Source organism: Hyalella azteca, unplaced genomic scaffold (assembly GCF_000764305.2).
Source record: "Hyalella azteca isolate HAZT.00-mixed unplaced genomic scaffold, Hazt_2.0.2 contig17243, whole genome shotgun sequence".
Classification (NCBI taxonomy): Eukaryota; Metazoa; Arthropoda; class Malacostraca; order Amphipoda; family Hyalellidae; genus Hyalella; species Hyalella azteca.
The window spans coordinates 224,251-248,841 of NW_025947034.1; the positions used below are offsets into that span (position 1 = coordinate 224,251).

Consider the following 24,591-nt stretch of genomic DNA (forward strand, 5'->3'; position numbering starts at 1 on the left):
TTGAGCCAATGTTGAGACAATGGCGCATGCCAGCCTCGGCCAGTCGGCAGCTCGTCCCTTCTTCTTCGATCCTCGGCTCCTCTCTTCTTCTCTCTGAAGAGAACTCTCGTGTCGGCAATTCTGGTCCACTTCGCACCAGATTCTCCTCTCCTCAGAGACTCTCAGGCGGGCGCTCTAAAGCCCTCTGGGCTCTGCTCCAGCGATCCTCATGACTAAGCTTCATGCTTTCAACATCCCTCACAAAGGATAAACAGATCCTTTTCATCCTCTTCCTCCTCCCTCTTCGTGTAGGGTTTCCAGCCACCGAAGCTCCGCCTCACGAGGTCCTGGCCCCGCCTGGAAGAAGCGTCGGCAAGGATGTCGGCTCGACCGCCCAGCCCTGGAACCAGTTTGAGCCGCGGCGGGCATGGCGAACCCTGTGTCTGAGACGCCTTGTGCTGTGGTGTCCTCGTTGAGTGTCACGAAGCCCATACTAACAAATGCATCTAAAACTTTAATAACGAACGCATCTAGTCATTTAGTGTCAAATGCGACGCTTATGATAGCGAAACCCTTAGTTTCGAATGCCCCCATGGAGACTTCCTCGCCCCCCACGAGTGAAGCTAACCTCAGGGGCGGCACGGCGCTGCACATCCAAGTAATGGTGAGTCCATTCGTCACGGTGGACTAACCCTGCCCATTAGGCACTCTTCGGGGTTTTTGGTCAAAAACTGGACGGTGGTGGTGAAATAAAAAACAAAAGATGGAGTTAAGTGTCACCCAAAACAATGGCATGTCCACTCCAATGTAACGTCGGAATCTATTGCCCGATCACGACTCGTAACCGCGGCTTAACGCGGATATTTTTTAGTTGATGCTTGTGCTTAGTAATTTTATTTTATTGTTCCGAAAATTTAGCTCAATACGACTTAAAAATATTTGACAGGTATTGCTGCAAGATAATCATACTTATTATAACTATATATTTGTGCGCGTATTTGAAATCTGGTGCCGCATATGCAGGGGCTTATACCCGGGCCTGAAAATTTATTCATTTTGGATTGGATCAAAAGAGGAAAAGGAGAAAAGGATTTGATCGAAAATTGAATTTTATTTCGAAATTAGTTAATATAAATTTAATTTTACAGATAAAAATCGTTATTTCCAAATCTTGAAGAAAGAGTAAATGGGAGTCTTTTGTGAGACATGCGGGTTTCAAAGGGTCTTATTTCTGTTGAGTGACACAAGGTTTGGTATTAACGAGATCAGAGATTGCGGGAATAGCGAGATTAGTGGAAACGGGATTCTAAAATGTTGGAATTTTCGAGCCCAGGGTGCAACTTTGGACTAACAAGCGATATAGGATAAAGTACTTCATAGTACTTAAACATTGTTAAAAAATCAGCTTCCAAGTTTGAAGCGGTCTCCCCGATGCAGCATCAGATCAAGCAAATCAAACATAAAACATACGAAAAAATAGATACAAACTTATAATCTTCACCCGATTTAGAAAATAGTCAAAATATGTGATAGTTCGCTCATGGAAGGATATCATAGCTGAAGGCGTTCAAGGTATTTAGTGAAGACATTCAAGGCATATACTGAAGTCATTAATTAGAGGCATTTTGTGAAGGCATGGAAGGCATATACTGAAGTCATTGCAGTAATTTAATGAAGGCATTCAAGAAATATACTGAAATAATTTGTGGTATTTAGTGAAGACATTTACGCCCTATAGTAAAGGCATTCAAGGCAGAGCATGTGCTTGCATCTACAATTGTATAACCGTGCAACGAGGGCGTTGATGATGGCTACAGTTTTTTTTATTATAATTTAGAGGGATTTGATAATTATATTTTGATGGTGAATGTTTTGCTCATGTAAAGTTTAAGCAAGTGTGCATGCATTTCTAACATGGGAATTTATCGTTTCAAAATTTTTGACCTCGTTTAAAAAATTTTGACATCGTGAGACATTTTTCACATCGTTTCAAAATTATTGACGTAGTTTTAAAAATTTTGACATCGTTTCAAAATTTCTGACATCCTTTCAAAATTTCTGACATAGTTTCAATTTTTTGACATAGTTTCAAAATTATTGACATTTCAAAATTTCTGACATCTTTTCAAAATTTTTTACGTCGTTTCAAAATATTTGACATAGTTTCAAAAGTTTTGATATCGCTTAAAAATTTTTGACACCGTTTCAAAATTTTTGACATCGTCTCAAAACTTATGTGGTCACGACGGCAAGATATATTACTTAAATCAATATTTCAGGACGATTTGTCCTCAACCAAAACGCACAAATCTCGTTTATTTAGGCATATCCTAGACCTTGGTTCCAAGCCATATTGATATGATAATATCTCTATGATAAAGTATCTTAAATGATGTTCATTATTTCAAGTTTACAAGGCTATACTTTCGTGATAATATAATAATAATAAAAGTGATTGCATCAAATACAATGTTCATGTTTCCTTTCGCAAATGGTTAAATTTCGAATGGTAAGACTGTACCTCGTCAACAATTATTTCCAACGGGTGTTTACTCAGCATTTGTCGAAACTATGAGATATTCCACATAGATATACAATAATGCAGTTTTGCTCGACTCTGTTATAGTGTTGCGATTAACAATTGTGGTTGATGGTTAGTTTAGTGTAACTTTTATCACAACCAAAAATTTGATTATTTTAAACATGAAATTACAAAACGATTTTTAATTAATAGAACATGCAAGTGGGAACTAATTTTTCTGTGGGTGAGGGCGACATTGGTGAGTGTAACATGTGTGAGGGCAACATGTGTGAGGGCAACATGGGTGAGGGCAACATGAGGTGAGGCAACATGGGTGAGGGCAACATGGGTGAGGGCAACATTGGTGAGGGCAACATTGGTGAGGCAACATGGGTGAGAGCAACATGGGTAAGGACAGCATGGGTGAGGCAACATGGGTGAGGCAACATTGGTGAGGGCAACATTGGTGAGGGCAACATTGGTGAGGCAACATGGGTGAGAGCAACATGGGTAAGGACAGCATGGGTGAGGCAACATGGGTGAGGGCAACATGGGTGAGTGCAACATGGGTGAGGGCAACATGGGTGAGGGCAACATGGGTGTGGGCAACATGGGTGAGGGCAACATGGGTTATGACCAAATAACTGATTAATGCAGACCATCTTCATGATGTCGACATTTATCATTGCCTTGCGCTTCATCTTCTGGTTCGATTAGATTCATTCTCTGCTTCATTGAATGGTTTTCTTCATTTTTATATATCTAATTTCGGTTCAGTGTATTCAATTTTAATTTTCAATAACACTTCAAGTTTGACTGAGTCAGTCTTTTTGTTTTATCAGGAATTATCAGTAATATTTTTCGTGTTTTATGAAGACTAAATTTGGCCGTGTGATAGGGAGGCCAGTGTACGTGTGATGGGGAGGCCAGTGTACGTGTGATGGGGAGGCCAGTGTACGTGTGATGGGGAGGCCAGTGACGTGTGATGGGGGAGGGGAGGCCAGTGTACGTGTGATGGGGAGGCCAGTGTACGTGTGATGGGGAGGCCAGTGTACGTGTGATAGGGAGGCCAGTGTACGTGTGATGGGGAGGCCAGTAGCCAGTAGGCCAGTTGTAGTAGTTAGCATGATAGCCTTACTGAACTCTCCTGACATTAGCTTGTCGGTCAAGTTGTTCTTGCCAAGTGCCTCGTACAGTGTTATTTGCTGCCACAAATCACAATCATGGAAGTTCACACAATGTGCAATTGCTGATTGTTATTTATTTATTTATAATTTTATGAGGAGGGTAGCCCAGGCATGCTCTGGATATGTTAATGCTTGTAACTTGAAAATTCCGTTATTCTAAATCCCGACATCTTGGTCCGCATCATCACGGATATAATTGATAATTTGAAAAGAATTTTACAGTAATTGAAGTAAAACACGTTCATATACCTACATCCAAATGAAACTCCCGTTTAGGTAGTGAATTTTTATTAAAAATGTAATGGATAATTGAATTTTTTATTTTCAGGTAAAATCTATAACTACGAAAATGAAGATCACTTTAAATATTTTAAACTAACTCTCCTCTACAAAGGTCACAGAACTCCACTGCGAAAAAATGTACTTCACATGATATATAATGGCGCGATATATATAGGTATCGTCCCCCCTTCATATATACGCCGGAAGCTTTCAAAACGCAAATTGTGACAAATATATCTAACTTGCTAAAAAATGTTAATTTAAATTCACTACGTACCATAAGAGAATTATAAAATTTCTAGTTAAACTAAAACCAAGTTAAGCATAAATCTCTAAATGATTACAGTATTTTGCTAAAAAAGAGGGTATTAAGGGAACCCTCGCTTGAAATTTACCCTCTAGTTAATTTGCATTGATGTCCTCAAACTTTCAGGTCCATTTAAACGATTAAGCTCCATGGGGATAAGAGACGGTGGCAGTTATTCGATCATATCAAATTTTATTTGATCCTAGTATGAGACGATCACTATAAACCATTGTCCAATAAAACATGCCAGCTTTCAAAATTCATAGAGTACCTAGGTATAAGAAACACAAAATAAAGCTTAAATTCAACGAAAATGTTTAACATATATAAAAATTCTGTCCCAGGCGTGGCTTGGGATCGATAATTTATACAGTTAAGAATCCCGTTAATTATAATAAAACTGATATATGCAATATAATTGATTCAAGACTTTTACAGTCTCACATTTTTCTTCACCACGAAATTCCTATGAGATTCTCGTTACAAAATGTGAAAAGTTCTCTTTTTTTCTCACAAATCAAATTCATATAACAATTTAAATATAAAATTCAAGTTTTTGTTATAATTTTCCCCTCATTTTACTACAATCCTTTCATACTCTCCCACTATGAATAAATTTTCAGGTCCAGCGGCACCAAGCTTCAAACACACTAACTTGGACTGATATTTGCGTGAAATATAGGTGCAGAATTTGTTCTAGCGTCTAGAATTTGTTACTATATCCATTTTAGGAGTAGCAGTCATTCCTTGAATCTTGAAAAATATTCAAATACATTTGAAAATATGGCACATTATCTAAAATCCGGTTAAAACTAAATCTTTACCTCATCATATTTCATACTGTGCTCACACCTTATTTACATTGTAATGTTTTAACTTCGCCTGGCCGATATGTTTTTAATGATGCCGGACTCGATTGATGAAAGAATCGTGTAACACGTGAGTATATTATATACGCACGTGTTACACGATTATTACATTATATTATATTTACATACATGATATTATACTGTTAAATTATATTATATTATACTAAATTTCGACGTGATTAGAAAAATGGTTTTAGCTCGCAAATTTCTTAACAGCTTCGCGATTAAATCGTTGCTCTCCATAAGAGTTGAGATGCGGCAGATTGATATAAAAACGTATTACACTACATTAAACCGTTTATATTGAGTGAATCTTTTTCATTCTTGACGTCATACGAACATACCCACTCGCAGAAGTTATATTGAATAGCGCCACAACAGAAACATTAATAAAAACGGACGAACGGTTGCAATGAGGCAAACCATTTCTTAATACGTCGCGGTTTATAAACGATAGATTTTAGTGCAGCTATTTTTCCTTTAAGATTTAATTTAAGAATTGAAAAAAGAGAGCTTCTTGTTTTGAAGGACAGTTTTAACTTCGCTGTACATCACAGCTGGTTTGTAAGCGGCAAGAAATTTTTAGACACCGTAATTGAGAGTTATATTTGTTTTGATAATCATTCAGACAATTTCAATTATTTTAATAATAGCTGAAGAAATTGGATTATTTTTCGACATGTGACTTTCTAATTATTCGTTGTTATGAGGCTCTCATTTGTGTTGGTCTCGTGAACAGTAACGCACAGTATGGCTAAATTCCTCGTTTCTTTTTTATAACACATGATATTCTTGAATTCTTTGAGTGAAAAATATCATCTACGGGAATGATAAGTTCACTGTTCTTATTTTCAAAGGGAGCTTGGGCTCAGGTGTCAAATTTGTTCGGAGTGTGACAGATTTCCATGGATTATGTTATATATAATGTCAATTTTAGACCGGTGAGAAGATTAATGTACAAAATTTATCAGTACTCATCAACTGTTAATTCTGTTTCTTTTTTTCTTTTTCTTCTTCCATTCTCTGCAATTTCCTATTTTCCCATGAAACAAAACTTCGCCCGCACGGAAAATACAACTACAGCAACACATTCTGAACCTCGCATTCCTGGGCTATGATATTATACCAGTATAAAGTATACTGGTATAATGTAGCTCAGCCGTAATACCAGTAATAGCGTTATACCAGAGAGCCATGATACCAGTATAACGTTATACCTACTGGTATAATATAGGTGAGCCATAATATAAATAATATAATAATATAGCGGTTTCAGCGTTAGTAGGCCGTAGGCCTGTCGCCGATTCTTAACGTCGCAGAACATTCACAGCTTCTTGCGATCTCGACTCGCAACTCACTGCTACAATTCTGCTGCGCTTAACCGCCCGGCCTCCTCGCCGATTCTGACCAGAAACCGGCGCACAGAGCTGGGATCGAACCCGCGACTCTGCGACAATCTTGGTACTCTGAACTGTAAACACTGGGCCAGTAATGACGGTAGACCAGGGAGTCATGATACCAGTATAATTTTATACCACGCATCCCCCTGGGGAAGACGTGACGGCATTATTATCATCACTGAATGCTTCTAATCCTCATATTCCTCCCATCCCCTGCCCGTGGGGAAGACGTGATGACATTATTATCATCACTGAATGCTTCTAATCCTCATATTCCTCCTCCTCCCCAGCCCGTGGGGAAGACGTGATGAGGGGGGACTAGGTGGGGACTAGGGGGGACTGGGCAGTGACTAGTGGGGGACTAGTGGACGACTAGTGCGGGACTACTGCGGGACTAGTGTGGGACTAGTGCGGGACTAGTGGACGACTAGTGCGGGACTACTTCGGGACTAGTGTGGGACCAGTATGGGACTAGCTAGCGGGGGACTAGTGTGGGACTAGCGGGGTACTAGCGGGGGACTGGTGCGGGACTAGTGGGCGACTAACAGGGGACTAGTGGGGGACTGGGGGGACTAGCGGGGCCTAGGGGAACTAGGTGGGATATAGGGCTAGTGTGGAACAAGTGTGGACCTAGTGTGGGACTAGTGTGAGACTACTATTGGACTAGCGGGGGACTAGTGTGATTGTAATAGTCGTTGCCATACATGAATATCATTATTCATCACCTTTATGATGATATCCAGTGACACTAAAGTGTGTTGATGACATCACCACATGGTACTATAATATAACAATGAAGCAACATAGCCATAATTAAGATGCTTAAAATAAACCAACGCGAGACAATAACGTGAAACTCGAACTCCATGCTCCAGATCAGGAGCTGCTATCTCCAAATGGAGCCGTGCAAGCTGCCGCGGACTCCACGGAGCGTGACGCGGAGCACGAAGACGAGGAGGACGACCACGAACTCCACGAAGAAGACGATCACGAAATGCACGACGACGAACTCTGCGAGACTGACGACGAGGCCGGCGAGCTGGACACGGAGGGACGGTGTCGCAAGCGCAAGCGACGCATACTCTTCAGCAAGACGCAGACCTACGAGCTCGAGAGGAGGTCTGTAAAGTCTGCTATAGTGAGGTTATGGTGCAGACCTACGAGCTCGAGAGGAGGTCTGTAAAGTCTGCTATAGTGAGGTTATGGTGCAGACCTACGAGCTCGAGAGGAGGTCTGTAAAGTCTGCTATAGTGAGGTTATGGTGCAGACCTACGAGCTCGAGAGGAGGTCTGTAAAGTCTGCTATAGTGAGGTTATGGTGCAGACCTACGAGCTCGAGAGGAGGTCTGTAAAGTCTGGTATAGTGAGGTTGTGGTGCAGACCTACGAGCTCGAGAGGAGGTCTGTAAAGTCTGGTATAGTGAGGTTGTGGTGCAGACATTCGAGCTCGAGAGGAAGTCTGTAAAGTCTGGTATAGTTTATGAAGTTATGGTGCAGACCTATTAGCAAGAAAAGAAGTACTCTACCTGTCATTCCACTGCCACTCACAATATAAGTTTTTTCCAGCTGCTAGTTGCGGCCACTAACCTAAGTTCAGAAAATTTAAGGGTCATCATGACCGAATAGTAACACACTTTTTCTGTCGTTACCTGTATTTCACTCACCACGTTACCTGTATTTCACTCACCACGTTACCGGTATTTCACTCACCACATTACCGGTATTTCACTCACCACATTACCGTTATTTCACTCACCACATTACCGGTATTTCACTCACCACGTTACCGGTATTCACCGTAACAGGTTCCGACAGCAGCGCTACCTGTCAGCGCCCGAGCGGGAGCACCTGGCGTCGCTGATTAACCTGACGCCCACGCAGGTAACCTGCTACCTTGGGGATTTACAATTAGATAATCCTCAAAGATTATGTAATTTAACATATTATAATGGATTATTTGAGCCCTTAAGTATTCATGTAATTTAACATATTATAATAGATATATAATTGAGCCCTTAACCATTGAGCTATCTGGCAGATAGTTATTTGACTATTTAGTACCTGATAATTTGACTGGTCAAACTTATAATGCAAAGTAATTAATCTCTTTATGACTGAACGATTTGATTCTTGTCAATTAATCGAATTAATCCCTATTAATTCGGCGTAGAAAATAATTGTTTGAGAAGGACTAAACCCTCTTAGATTATATAATTTAACATTTAATGATATTTATCGAGCTCTAAAATAGTGATTATTCATTCCTAAATTATTGGACTCGTCATCCTTCTATCATATAATAACTAATCCCGTCATGAATGAATGATTTAATTCTTAATATTTTACGAAATTAATTACTGAAGGCCCGCTAATTTCCCTTTATTAATTTAAAGTCTGTAAAGTCTTTAATGACTGAAGAAACTAAATTTTAACTGCGTCAGGATATACGCCTGTTTAACACAATATTATTTTAAAATATTAATCAATTCTTAATTCCTCGACCTGGTTAGTAAGTAATTTTGTCATAGAGTAAACGATTCACAACATTCACCCCTAATATATTTAATCGGATTTAACATTAAATAATTGAATAAATCTCAACGAAACTGCGTAAAATACTAATTAAAAAAATCTTCTTTTTCTTTTAGGTTAAAATTTGGTTCCAGAACCACCGCTACAAAACCAAGAAGCTGTTCCGCGAAAAAGGCTTTTCCTCAGGCCTTGACAGCCCTTACTTGAGCTCAGGTTTGGCCTTAAGGCGGTTACCCCTTGTGGTCAGGGACCGCTTGGCATCAGGGCTCCCTCAGTGTAACCCCAACCCTACAACCCTGGGCACCAGCCTCCACCCAGACACCAACCCTCTAGGTTTACACTCATCCTTGTCCCTACAATCGACCCCTGTAGGGTTCCCAGGGCTACTCTCAGGGTTGTTTGGTTCCCCGGTGTTGCGTCACTGTTCCCCTTTATCGGTTTCAGGGTTGCCTGGGGTTACGGGGCTACACCCTGCTTTAGCAGCTTCGCTTTTATTCCCCCATCATCATCTTTTACCACATGCTACCTTGCCTCCCTCTTCCCTCTCTTCGTTATCTTGTCCTTCCCCTTCTTCGTTAACGCAAAACCTCTTCACGCCCGTCTGCTCGATGGCGTCGTCGTCCTCCAGACTCTTAACGTCCACGTTGCAAAGTTGCGTTTCGTTGCCGAATTCCCTTAACATAACCGCCCCATCGGCTGGGGAAACGTGCAATGAAGCACTCACTCCCATTAAATGTTCCTCCCCTTCTTCCCCAAGCGATCGACCAATTTCCCCAACCAAATGGTGACATCAAGAGGACGCCCTAACGCCTGAAGATGAAAATCCTTCTTGAATTTCTTCACTTTTTAAGATGCTCATGGGAATCATCTCATAATTTGTAAATTCTGTTGACTTTTAAAATAATATTTGTGCAAATGAAGTAGATTTTATATGCACAATATAATCAGTAGATTTGTGTAAAAGATTATTAAATGCCGCAGTAGAGCTCAGGAAAAATTTTATTGTGGATCTTTAGCAAATGTAAATTTTAATATAGAAGTTATGTTCAGAAATTTCGGAATATTTAGGAACGTTTTGTCAGTGAAAGGAGTTTGAGCTATTGAAAAGTATCTGCAAAATTGTTGTTAAAAGTCAATGAAAAAGTAATTTCAATGAAAAAGTGAGCCGCCAGTTTGAAACACATGCATTGGAATTGGACGCAACGGCGTACAAAAATGAGAAAATAAAAGCTCATCTATAATCTCTCCAAAAAATTATAATTCTCCGCCGGATTTTTCAGGAAAATTTTGCAAGCCACTAAAGTTTTACTTTATTTTTCAAATAATGGCAATGTAAATGATTTCAATATCCGCTGAAATTATACGCTATGTGGTTATAGGAAGTTTTTTCTTTTGTGAGAATGCGTTATACATCAGAAATGTATGAACTCCTCTATAATATTTAATATTGTGCCATCACTAATATTTTTTTTCATGAAATGGTGCGCAGAATCTTTTTTTGGTGCACAAAACACGTTGGCGTTATTAAAGATTTTTCAGCATTTGTATTTAAGAACTCTTAGCCATGAAGAGTGATGCGTGACAAATATTTTATAGTGTTACACATTTTACGAGTTGTGGCACATTGTGGGGTAAATGTCAGTCATTACCTAAAATGAATTTCACGCCACCTCCTGATAACGCCTTTGGTAAAGGAACGATAATGGTGGATAATGGATATGAATTTATATAAAAATTTACATTATTTTGCTGATTGATTTGCAGTGACAATAATAGAACAATAGTACGACAATGTTATAACAATAGTACAACAATAATTTAAAAATGACAAAATGGTGAAGGCAGACTTGTTTCCATGTCTGCGTCGATGTTGATGGCTTCAATACTGGATAAATTCTGCATTCATTATTGGAATAAAACTTCTCTAATCATGTAGATATCCATCGCCACGTTTATATTGGCAAAATATTGTAAAAAATTCCAAACTCACTGTATAATGCACCATTACTGTAAATATCCAAAGTCCAGTAAATACTGCTTAACTATTATATAGATCTTTTCTCGGTATATAATGCACCTATGATAAAAACATTCTAATTAAGCCCTGTATATACACTCCCAGAATAATATTCATATCCCAGTATATACTGCCTCGTTTCCGGGAGCACTGCCAATTTACACGTGAAAAAAATGTAGATTGACATTGAGACTTTAAAATAAATTTTTATTTTGACATTAAATTGCCGATGAATTAAGAAATTTCGACATAAAATTGATCATAGTTAGAGCGTCTCGCTGAAAATGTGAGCGGTATTTTGCACAATCCAAAACGCTTCAAAACATTTGCTGAAATTGCAAAACACGCACGTACGTGGGGTGAAATTGTCGAGCTCCTATTTGCTTTGCATTAGAATTTGCACATTTCTTCACAAATTGTACAGTCGGTTAATGTCCCTAATTGTACAGTCGGTTGATGTCCCTAATTGTACAGTCGTTAGTCTATGTAAGCTTAGCTCTCTTGTACAATCGCAATCTATTGTTAACCGCTTAGCCGCTCAATAAAATATTCAATTCTGGAAATAATTTCATTATCCTGCTTAAAATTGTAAACTGAATGCCTTTAATTTAATTGAAGCAAATGGTTAAATACTTTTTAATTACTTACCCTTTCTTGTATATAAACTGAATAATATTGACGCATATAAGCATTAAGCGAGCTTTTACGCACGTTTTTTATGGGAAAAAATTACACTTAACAGTTAGGGAAAAACTCATTGCTTTAAAACTGATTTCAGAGACGATATAATATTTGAAGATACGAATAAAGAAATGACGTAGAATCCATTAAATAGCAGTAAAGGGCTAGAACATTTAATAAATATTAGTACATGAACTCCACAACAACGATCTGCACCGATACTAGTGGCAGTAACGATACTAGCGGCACCGATACTAGTGGCAGTAACGATACTAGCGGCACCGATACTAGTGGCAGTAACGATACTATACCGATACTAGTGACAGTAACTGTACCCGCGCTACCGATACTAGTGACAGTAACTGTACTCGCGGTACCGATACTAATGGCAGCTAGTAACGGTACTCGTGATACCGTCCCCAGTATCTGATCCAGTATCTGGAATTCAGTACCCTAATCACTCCTATAAAAAAGCTGGTAATCGATATGGGTAACCCAGCACCAACCCAGGAAATGAGTGTATTTAAAAGGCGCTAAATAGAAGGTAATCCGCGCCGCGGCCGCGGATTAAGACGCGTCCGTGAAGAAAATCCTTTAGCGCTTCCGCCGCCGCGGCGCCTCGCGTCATTGCGCCTCTAAAGGCGCATTAGGCGTGTAACAAGCGCCTCACAATGGCCTCTGTGCGCCTCCTGTGTGCGTGAGGCGTCGCATGTTCATGTACGCAGCGTGTGATGCAAGACACTGTACAATGACACTCCGTGATGCAGGACACTGTACAATGACACGCAGTGATGCAGGACACTGTACAATGACACGCAGTGATGCAGGACACTGTACAATGACACGCTTTATAATTCTTCATAGTACACAATTATACGCATAACTGCACCGCAGTACAATAGTGCACAATGGTGCGGTGTGACTGCGGTGCACAGTTCAGTTGTGCTGCACAATGTGCTCTGTTCGTACGTGTGTACTGAAGATCGTGTACGCCATTCGTAATCACTAATCCATCTACAAAGAAAACAATTACGAATACGAACGAATCATTTGAGACTGCAAAGAATTATTGGCTAACGAATCACGAATAGAACAAGTCACGGCCGCGAATGAGTGTAACGATATTTGCGACAACTAATTACAAATATTGGAATATTATCAATACTTATCCGCCTGATTTTCCATATGAAAAATAAAATATTAAACGAGCAACCGATAATATGTCGGCCATAGAAAAAATTTATTCCAAAGTATGGGACCGGATGAGCAGCACTTAATTGCTGCTAATTTTATCTCCGCCTAATAAATAACTCTTTAATTCATAACCAATGAGAGTTTATTTGAGGTCAGTTATTTATATTTCCATTAGATTAAAATATCAAACAAACGTGAATGTACTCACAATGTTCTTCATCACTCATTTATACACATTCCACCGTATACATTCCATCACCTCCTAATCATTAATTATTCAAGTAGATGAGAATTACATCTTCACACTTTACACCGTATCACTCAACTCTCGCATAAATCTTCCCCTTACTCACCATATCACTCAACTCTCGCATGAATCACCCTATTACTCACCGTATCACTCAACTCTCGCATAAATCACCCCCTTACTCACCATATCACTCAACTCTCGCATGAATCACCCTATTACTCACCGTATCACTCAACTCTCGCCTGAATCATCCGTTTACTCACCGTATCACTCAACTCTCGTATGAATCTCCCTTCTACTCACCGTATCACTCAACTCTCGCATGAATCTCCCTTTTACTCACCGTATCACTCAACTCTCATCTGAATCACCCTTATTCTCGCCGTATCACTCAACTCTCGCCTGAATCACCCTCCTACTCACCATATCACTCAACTCAGGTATGAATCACCCCGTTACTTACCGTATCACTCAACTCTCGCCTGAATCACTCTTTTACTCCGTGTATCACTCAACTCTCGCCTGAATCACCCTTTTACTCACCGTATCACTCACCTCTTGCCTGAATCACCCTCTACTCACCGTTTGACTCAACTCTCGCCTGAATCAACCCGTCACTCACACCTCCCACCCCCCCGTTCCCTCTCAGCAACTCTCTGACGCTGCTAAGCTCCGTGCAAAATCCCTGGGAAAAACTGTTCCAAATTTCCCACGCCGATGATGACACAAAATGAAGTCTGTCAACGCACTTCTCGTCCACACGCCTCGAGGGAAATTTCTAGCCAAACATCATGGGTGTCACATGGGAGGCCAACGATTGGCCGACCGTGTCGCGTATAATAAGACAGTGGCAGGATTATGCAATTTTAGTTTTACTCATCGAAAATTTTTGTGTAGAGTCAGTGGCCCCCAGTTGGTCATTTGCAGGTCATGGATTGAGAATATAATTAATTTATTAAAGTAATTTTTAAGTTACCTCCTAATACAACGGAAAACGAGATGAGATACATTAATAAATTTATGCGTGAAAATCCAGCTCCAACAATTGGCGGCCAGTTACATGTATTAAAGATTTCTGATAATCTTGATTGACAAACGAATTGCCACATAACCAACACAACACCTTTGACAGAAACCTTTATAGCGACCAGCAATCACAAACAATAGAAGACCAAAATATTTCTATATTTCAAAGTGACATGAACTTGGACTCTAATCTAATTAGCTTACTTAAAAATATAAGTAGTTATAAAGAACATCCATACGACGATCTGCAACTAGTCTACGGTTCAACGGGAATTTCAACTTGAATATTTTTCTGGGATAAAATAAAGGGATCAGTTTAACACTTTAACTGATCACTGTAAGTAGAGTGTGGGAGGAAGTGAAGACAAAAATTACAAAGCGAAAAAATGTGTTCGACACTTTAAACATCCTGCTACTCATACACGCAAAATGTTCATGGTATATGCCCGACATGCCAGAGACGACGAGAATCTCAAATGAAAAATATTTGCTGGTACAGAAAGTTTCAGAGTTTCGGTATTTTTAAATTTCTGACAATTTTTCTGTCATGGTGGAGGCTCAAGGCGAGAAAGACTCTTTGTAAACGCAGATCATGGGTGCTCCATGTGCTATAAGGAGTGCTCCATGTGCTAGAAGGAGTGCTCCATGTGCTCCATGTACTAGAAGGGGGGCTCCATGTGCTTGAAGGGGTGCTCCATGTGCTAGAAGGAGTGCTCCATGTGCTAGAAGGAGTGCTCCATGTGCTAGAAGGAGTGCTCCATGTGCTCAATGTACTAGAAGGGGGCTCCATGTGCTAGAAAGAGTGCTCCATGTGCTAGAAGGAGTGCTCCATGTGCTAGAAGGAGTGCTCCATGTGCTCAATGTACTAGAATGGGGCTCCATGTGCTTGAAGGGGTGCTCCATGTGCTAGTAGGGGTGCTCCATGTGCTCCATGTGTTTCATGTGCCAGAAGGAGTGCACCATGTGCTCCAAGTACTAGAATGGGTGCTCCATGTGCTAGAAGGGGTGCACTATGTGCTCCATTTACCAGAAGGGGTGCTCCGAGTTCTCCATGTGCTAGAAGAGGTGCTCCATGTGCTCCATGTGCTCGAAGGGGTGCACCACGTGCTCCATGTGCGCCATTTGTTTCATATGCTCTATATGCCCTTGTGTTCCATGTGTTACTGTCTGTTTCCAAGCTCATCATGCGCTCTATTTTTTCCCTATGCTCCATGGGCTTCATGCACTCTATTTGCTCCATGTACTCCATGTTCTCCATGTGCTCCATATGTTCCATGCACTTCATGTACTCCATATGCTCCGTGTGCTCCATGTACTCCATATGCTCCATGCACTCCATGTACTTAATATGCACCATGCACTTCATGTACTCCATATGCTCCATGTGCTCCATGTACTCCATATGTTCCATGCACTCCATGTACTCCATGTGCTCCATGTGCTCCATGTGCTCCATGTGCTCCATGTGCTCCATGAACTCCATGTTCTCCATGTGCTCCATGTACTCCATATGTTCCATCAACCTCATGTACTCCATTTGCTCCGTGCGCTCCATGTACTCCATGTACACCATATGTTCCATGCACTTCATGTACTCCATATGCTCCGTGTGCTCCATGTACTCCATGTTCTCCATGTGCTCCATGAACTCCATATGTTCCATGAACTTCATGTGCTCCTTATGCTCCATGTGGTCCATGTACTACATATGCTCCATGCACTTTATGTACTCCATATGCTCCATGTGCTCCATGCACTCCATGTACTCCATATGCTCCATGTACTCCATATGTTCCATCAACTTCATGTACTCCATATGCTCCATGTGGTCCATGTACTACATATGCTCCACTCACTCCAATCACTCCATGTACTCCATATGCTCCATGCGCTACATGTACTCCATATGCCCCATGCACTTTATGTACTCCATATGCTCCATGTGCTCCAGCACTTCATGTACTCCATATGCTCCATGCACTTTATGTACTCCATATGCTCCATGTGCTCCATGCACTCCATGTACTCCATATGCTCCATGCACTTTATGTACTCCATATGTTCCATGCACTCCATGCACGCCATGTGCTCCGTGTACTCCATATGCTCCATGCACGCCATGTGCTCCGTGTACTCCATATGCTCCATGCCCTCCATGTGCTCCATATGCTCCATAGGAGGCGTGCAGGGAGTTATTGAGGGAGGCTGGCAGTTCACTTGGTGTTTAGGGTTGGTGGGCACATTGTGCAGTTGTAATAGGAGCACAATAGCACAATGGGTATGGTGCCCAGGAGGTGTTATGATACATGCCCCAGTCATGCCATGGGTACTGCTTATACTGTATGCCTTGCTTCCCTTGTGAACCTATGGCAATACCCATCTAAAAATATGGTCGTTTCTTGCTAAAATATTGCCCGATCATGGCCAAAAATATTGAACGTTTCCCAGTAACATATATATATTCATTTTAAAATCAATAAAAATATACATTTGGAACTGAGTATGTTGTTTTATGGTTAGAATGTCTGTATTTTTCGGAAATTTTATGAACTGTTTTTGGAGTAGATTGGCTGGATGTAAATGAGTTCATATGTTTCATTTTGAGCTCGATTCTCATTACAGAAGCTCGTACTGTTGAATATTAATGAATAAATTTGAAAATTGGTTGAAAGTGCAATATAAAGACCGTTGAACTAGAAAGAAGTATTTTTTCTGAAAAAATATCCATATCCAAAGTTCGGGATGTCCACAAAGCAATAATAAGTTAGTTGATTAATCCAATTGATGAATAATCACTGGATAAGATTTTTAATTTTCAAATTTGAAGAATGGTAAATGAATAATTTAATATTTCAATCCAATTTTTAAATGGTCAACTATAAGGCAATTTTAACGAACTATGTCTTACTGTCTGGACAGTCAGCTGTTAAAATCATTCTGAAATGAACAGAATTAACACCGATTCACGGCACGGACAAACTCAACTCACTTCATGCCGTGTACGCACGACATTCCGTATGAGATTTGACGCAATAAAGACCCAGTGAAGCTTTTTAAAGTCGCCTCTTATAGCAGGCATCCTGCTTCAGTTTACGTCACTTCAAAGAAACTTTCGAGTGATTTGGCCGGCACTCCGCTCTATGGGTTTCCATTTCCTTCTTTTTATCACAAAATAAATTCCCCTTCCATTCCTTTTGAAATAAAGAGCAGCAATACAAAAGAAAAATAATGCTATGTTTTTGAATAGGGTAAAATTCTCGGCGTGAAATTTTATATGAGAATTCATCGTAATTTTTTCACTTGCATTTAAGGGTTCCTATTTGCAACTGTTATTTATAAATTTATACAATTAGTAACCATTGCATTAGTATGCAATATTTAATGCTTTCATTTGCATGATACCTTTATTATGACGCACAAAAAAAAATTAGGTAAATACGTGATGTCTCAACGTATTAAATTAGGAATTATATCTGCAGTATAGAGAACTCTAAGATTACCATAAATGATCAAATTTCTTCTAATTCTAAATTATTTTTATCCTTCTAATGCGCTTAAAATCAAGAGTTCCAAAAAATCAAGACTTAGCAATTACAACTTTCACGAAGCTTATAATAATGCGATTAATTTCAAGTTTAACGCATAAATGGTCCGAATAAATAAAAAACAAATTAATAATAAGAATGATGAAATGTTATTACGAATTAAGGAATTGATGGAAGATTTTTTAGTGAAATACTTACGTAAGCGCAGTACAAAAATAGCAGTGCTAAGCAGTATTGAGTACTGCATAACTACTGCGTTAATTGACTGAGACCTGAATATCTAAGTCTGGCTGCATTATTAGTTACCGACCAGCAATAGTATTTATATTTCAGCAATATATATTCTATATTACTGTAATAAAGATTCCATAATCATCTATACGATTTAACTGTATTCGGAACTTCAAAAACCGTGTGGAGATGCGAGAAACTAAGATTGCTTCCAATATCAATCCAGCGATAAGTTTATTAATATTATGAAAAAAATGAATGAAATAATAATGACAGTTCTTAGTTAACGTAGAGGACGTCCACAAACTGTGAAAATTGAGCGTGCATCACGAGTTACAACTTGCGACGATCTCTTGTGAAAGTCTACGGGAATTTAGCTGAAGATTCTATTAACTTTGTTATAAATTTCCATCGGTAAATAAAGTCGACTTTAATTCGAATATTAGATAAACGGAAGAAAAAAATTTATTTGAATGAGGGAATTGATTGGATACATTAACTCATGTTAAAAGTAACAACGCATCGTTTATGAATAGCTACATTAATAACCATGCATATATGCCTACATTTCTCTATAGATATTTCTCATAATTTGTTAAAATTATTTATTCTTGTTGTGTTTTGCGACCGGTTGCTAGAAATATGAAGGTAGATATTCGAAAATGTATTTTAAAGATATAAACATGTCGGGATATTTCGTACATCTTGTTTATGATAAAATATTTGCAGATCATAATAAATTTTTGATTAAAATCTGTACAAAATGAAATATTTCAATGAGAAAACTTTATTCTCTTTCATATCATAAGACAAGGTCGTTCTCTGTTGAATGAGAGTTGGAATGGTAATTATAAGAGATTTGTTCAATGAGAGTACTCTACAAACTAAAGAGTTTGAATGGTAATTATAATAAGTAGATCACCCTAAATTTGCCTTAGAGTTTAGATGTATCAATTATCGGAAGCAAGGAAGACGGTTTGATGCAATGTGTTCGATCCATGATTGCCAATCAATAAATAATGCAAGAAAAATGCTAAAAATTCGGCGATTTTCAAATATTTCGGTGATTTAAATTTTTTTTAAGTATTCGGCGATTTTCAAATATTCTTCTATGTGTCTTTTGTAGAAATGAATTTAAGTTCAACCGAGTTAAAATTCTTTGGTTAGACATCAAAATACGAAAAATATTCACTTTTTGAATTACCAATCATTATGAGCTTCATTCATAACCTAACATTCGCCCACTCCATTGATCGTAAATCATCATAATGGTTAATAATCTTGAGAGAAATCACAATGATCTAAAATACCGACAGTTTCGAAATTTATATTCCATTGAACTAATTCATTCACGCATTTATTTACGAATTCATTCACGAATTTTCAATACATTTTAGACATTCAAACCAGTAAGAAGATTTTTTAAATAATGTGTTTTGTAAAAACTCTTTGTTTTTTAATTTTTATATTTTTTAACAATTCAAGAGTTCGAGACTGTGACTTAGTCATCGGCGACATATGTCATTCTAACAATTCCTCATCATTCTATCAATTCATCAACTTTTAAAAGACTTTTATTTAGAAGACATTTTTTTAGGCCACGGAAATAAAAACTAAGATCCGCTTTAGCTCGTCGTACGTCGCGAGATCACTCGTAAGTCAGAAGATCAGTCAAAGGCTGACTGTGAACAGCCTTTTGTACAGTAATGTCTAAGGAATAAGTCTGATAAGAGGACAGTAGAGCATCTCTAAACGGCCATACAGAAGCTGCCCCTCACCTACAAGGTGTGATTCCGGGGCGTCTTTTGTGGCCTTATGGACCGTGAACGCCCGCGGGCAGACCGGCGGGCCGTACACTCACGGGTGGGGCGGGAACGGGTCGTACACTCACGGGTGGGGCGGGAGGGTCGTCCACTCACGGGTGGGGCGGAAACGGGTCGTACACTCACGGGTGGGGCGGAAATGGGCCGTATACTTACGGGTTCAAATTATTTACGTTAAATTTTTTTAACCTTCTTCTCATATAATACTTTGGGAAAAGAAATCCTTAAAATGAAAATCTTCGAGGTTTTTTGTTTTATTTACCCACTGATCGCTAAAACAACTGCATTTACCGTTTAAACTAGTCAGAATTCTACGTTAAACTGTAAAATTAGCCCTCAAACAACTGGGAGTGTAAAAACAGCCCATTTGTAGGGTAGGTGCGGCACATCTTTACCCTAAGCTGATGGTTTAGCTAGACTCCAGCCTTTATTAAAGAGAAAAGATGTTTCCGCTTCAGAAGTTCTTCATGGACTCGAGTCACGGGAAATCTCTTCGTTTATCTCGATAAATCAAGAAGTTTTTCTTGGCCGTGAGAAATTTCTTGGCTTATCACTTAAATGTAAGAGGACATTTGCCGGACTGCGGATCTGGTCTAGAATTTTATCGAGCGGAAGGATGGAACGTAAACGTGAACACATCGCAATAATTTCTTTACTGGATAAATGTCAATTATTTTAAAAGAGCGAGAACATATAACATGTATTGGCCCAGGGAAAAATTAAGAAATAGGAATGTTGTGTGTGAGGAATTGAATTCTAAATGAGTAAGCTAACATCATGATTTTTTCAGATACAGTATTTAAAGTGAATCAATTAAGTAATTCAGTAAGTTTTCATGGATCATTATAAATGGGTTAATAATTCAAGGTTTACAGGGCTAAGCGTTATTTCTAATATGTTCAAGGACTAACCTTTGCACAATATTCAGGGGCGTGACTGATAGGGATTAGATCCCTGTTTTGAACAGGGTTAAGGGTTCAACTGAGCAGGGCTGAAATCCAATAGCTTAAGAGTGGTCTCTGAGGGCTAGTGGTCTGATTCTAAAGGCTGGTAGGGCTACTTCTAGGGGCTGGTGGGGTTGCCCCTTAGGGCTGTTGGGGTTGCTTCTAAGGGCTGGTGGGGTTGCCCTCATGGTTAGGAACCTATTAAAGTTATTTAATAATAAATTTTTGAGCAAAGCAGGCATTATTTTTAATGAAACATGCATTAATGAAAGTCTCCTTCCTAAAAGTGGGACCGATTCTAAAGGCTGCTGGAGTTGAATCTTAAAGGACCCCCAAATATTACGGTAAAAAGTTTTTGGTTTGATTAAATGAACTATTAATAAAATTAGAGGGGCAGGGTAAAGTATACAGTATATATGAATAATTATATTAAAATATATGAACACTTGTTTATATGTTGACAAAAGTTAGACAAATATATTATGCTAGACGAGGAAAAAGTTAAGTACAGAGTAATGGTTAACAATGTAAGTTAGTGATGAAATGAATGATGTTAGTGATGAAAATGGCTATTCCTAAGGGTCAAAGCTGTTTATAACACGGTTAAGGGCTGCTCATAAACGGGTTAAAGGCTGCTTGCAACAGGGTTAATTAGGAGCAGCTTTTAACATGGTTAAAAGCTGCTTGTAACAGTGCTGTGGGCTGTTTATAGAGGGTTAAGGGCTGCTTATAACACGGCTGATGGTTGCTTATAACAGGGTTAAGGGTTGCTTGTAGCAGGGTTAATGGCTGCTTGTAACAGGTACAAGGGCTATATCTATCAGGGTTTAGGCATGCAAGGGCCGGGGTTGCGTGCACATCACTAAGGGCTCTCCTTAGTCGCTGTTGACAAGCCTTTTCCCTTGTTTGCTTTCCCCTTATAAAGTCGACAGCGTATTATACGCACAAATTAAACTAGGCTATTCGCGTCTGGTCTCTTGCGAGTTGAAACAACCTCAGCTTAATTAACTTTACGTAGAGAATCTATTATTCAATTATAGTGAACTGAGAACAGTTTAGATTAATTTTGCGATATGAAAACAACTTGAGTGTGAATTTTGTGAAATGGTAGACACACCTGAAATAATTGTTCTTTTTTTATATTTGAGTTAATTTAATTGACGTTATTGTGAGAAATTCGTAAAATTTAAGTAATTGGATTCGATATTATCAACACCTTGCTTAATTTTGCGGGCAATGCCATTGAGTGTTGTACTGCACAACTTGTGATCAAACTACAATTGCTTACAATTTACAGGCTTCAGCGAGCAGCTAAATGTTCATAATACTATTTCTACCTGTATTGGAATTATTCTTTAAAAATCGCTGTTCAATGCAATTCCTGCTGCAAGTTAATAGACGAGCGAGAAATAAGCAGTTTAATAGAGAAGAGGTAGATTTGTCGTCAGTGGTTCAGCATTTGACGTCGCAGGTAGACGTGGCAGGTAGACGTGGAAGGTAGACTTGGCAAGTAGACATGGCAGGTAGACGTGGCAGGTAGACGTGGCAGGTAGATGTGGCATGTAGACGTGGCAGGCAGACGTGGCAGGTAGACGTGGCAGGTAGACGTGGCATGTAGATGTGGCAGGCAGACGTGGCACGTAGACGTGGCAAGTAGATGTGGCAGGCTGACGTGGCAGGTAGACGTGGCAGGCAGACGTGGCAGGAAGACGTGGCAGGTGGACGTGGCAGGTAGACGTGGCAAAGACGTGGCAGGTATACCTGGCAGGTAGACGTGGCATGTAGACGTGGCAGGCAGACGTGGCAGGTATACCTGGCAGGTAGACGTGGCAGGTAGACGTGGCCGGAAGTGTGGCCCGTCTACCGGAAAATGCCCACAATGGTAGAATATTGCAGTGCAATTGTACGTTGATTTCACGCGAGTTAACCAACAATAGCAACGAATTTCTTCCCCAGCCCTGCATTAATTTTTGGTGGTGAACCTGCAACTCATGTACGTAGTGAAGGTATGACAAATAACCTACCATATTAAGTATAATAACAATATATACATATATAGTATATAAGGACATAAATAATAATATATCATGGTACGTACACTCATACCATGACCACAGAGGCGCGAGTGACAAGCTGTTGTACAAAAGAAACTCTTTGACGCGGTAATCTTTTCTTGGTGTGTGGGTTTACGTTACCGTTACCGAGCTTCCGTTGTGCTAAGTGATCACATTTGGCTGGGTAACTACAATAGCGTGGGCTGTAATACCTGCCTTTCAAGGCGACTCAAACCATTGCACGCGTCATCCTTTAAACAAAATATACGCTTTCGTCATCAGTGAAAGAAAAACAGCACACGGAGAGTTGACGCAAAATCTGGATTTCCAAAAAATGTATTCACGGCAAACTTTTTTGATAAACGTTTTTGCTGTTATTGTTGTTGTGTGGGAGGCACAAAAATATGAAGGAAAATTCAACGAACGCGATTAAAGTTAAGTTATTTTAAAGTTAGGCTTTAAAAGTTAAGATTAAAAATGTCTGTAAGCGTACAGGAAAACATGTGTAATATTATCGTCATAAGAAAGTCCACTTAGCGAATAAATAAAAAATTACTGCAATAGGACATTCCCATAACAAATTATTTCTACTACAACTCCCATAAAATATTAGCAAGGAGTCTTTGAACACAATATAGACTCAAATCTAAGCACACAATCTCAGTCGGAAATCTCGACACGCTTCACTGACGCCACTTGAAAAACTTTGTCCAGACGCGCGCTGCGCTTGACAAATTACGCGAGTCTCCCTTACACAAACGCAGCCTTTGTCAGTGTGGGCGCAGCCGTACAAAGGCATGGGTTTACACGTGCAACCCTTCATACGTGGAACAGTTATAGCTAGTAAAACTATAACTGGCAACCCTCCACAAATGGAACAGTTATAGCCAGTAAAACTATAACTGGAAACAATTCACGCATGGAACAGTTAATGCCAAAAACTATAAATGGCAACCCTCCACGATTGGAACACTCATAGCCTGAGTACGCTGCTGCTCCCAGTCAATCTACTATTTTCTAAAGACTAAGATTTAAATATTTTTGAAAATTTCAAGTAAATTTTTACACATTTATCGACTTCTGCGTGGTGATCTCATTGAAGTACACATGTATATACCCACGGTTTAAACAAGGTCCCCGAAGGATTACTAGAATTTGAAACAAGAACCAACACCAGGGGCAACGGCTATAAACTAAAAAAAATGCGTTGCAACTCATCCACGCGAAAACATTTCTTCTCGCTCCGAGTCACCGACATGTGGAACAGCCTCCCTTATTACATCGTTGGCGCTCCGAGTATGAACGCGTTCAAGAACAGACTAGATAAAGCTATGGAAAAATATATGTTCAGATTTGAAATGCCTAGCACCATATAGAACCCGGTGGAAGTCTAGTAGCTACTTCAAACTGTCGTCAGTCATGAAAAGATCCGGTCAAATGACACGATTTTAGATCTTCTGTGAACAAGGCACGAAAAGGAAAAGAATCGGCGACAGGCCACATCAGGCCTACTCTTCAGCTCCGACATTACTGTGATATGATATGATATGATATGATATGATATGATATGATATGATATGATATGATATGATATGATATGATATTGTTCTTAATTATAGCAATTCAAGAGCACATTTGAGACTCTCGCTCGATGAAGTTCTCCAAAACTTCCCTAAAAATCAAATGAAGATTAGAAGGCATGAAACGTTAATGTTAAAATCTGTCAGCAAACGAGATTTTTCTCTCAAATA

General features: G+C 39.4%; 1 protein-coding gene across 1 annotated transcript; it reads left to right on the top strand.

Annotated features, from left to right (window-relative positions):
• The first annotated feature begins 7,277 nt into the window (after nucleotides 1-7,277).
• LOC108673725 (homeobox protein DLL-4) lies at nucleotides 7,278-10,335 on the top strand. Its single transcript, XM_047885183.1, has 4 exons — nucleotides 7,278-7,287; nucleotides 7,421-7,664; nucleotides 8,349-8,424; nucleotides 9,192-10,335. Exons 1-4 carry the CDS (start codon nucleotides 7,278-7,280, stop codon nucleotides 9,861-9,863), a joined length of 1,002 nt encoding a protein of 333 aa, XP_047741139.1. The 3' UTR covers nucleotides 9,864-10,335.
• The last annotated feature ends 14,256 nt before the right edge of the window (nucleotides 10,336-24,591 follow it).

Coding starts and splice junctions, on each gene's coding strand:
- LOC108673725 (XM_047885183.1), top strand. Junction 7,665..8,348: donor ACCTACGAGCTCGAGAGGAG/GTCTGTAAAGTC, acceptor TCACCGTAACAG/GTTCCGACAGCAGCGCTACC. Junction 8,425..9,191: donor TTAACCTGACGCCCACGCAG/GTAACCTGCTAC, acceptor TTTTTCTTTTAG/GTTAAAATTTGGTTCCAGAA.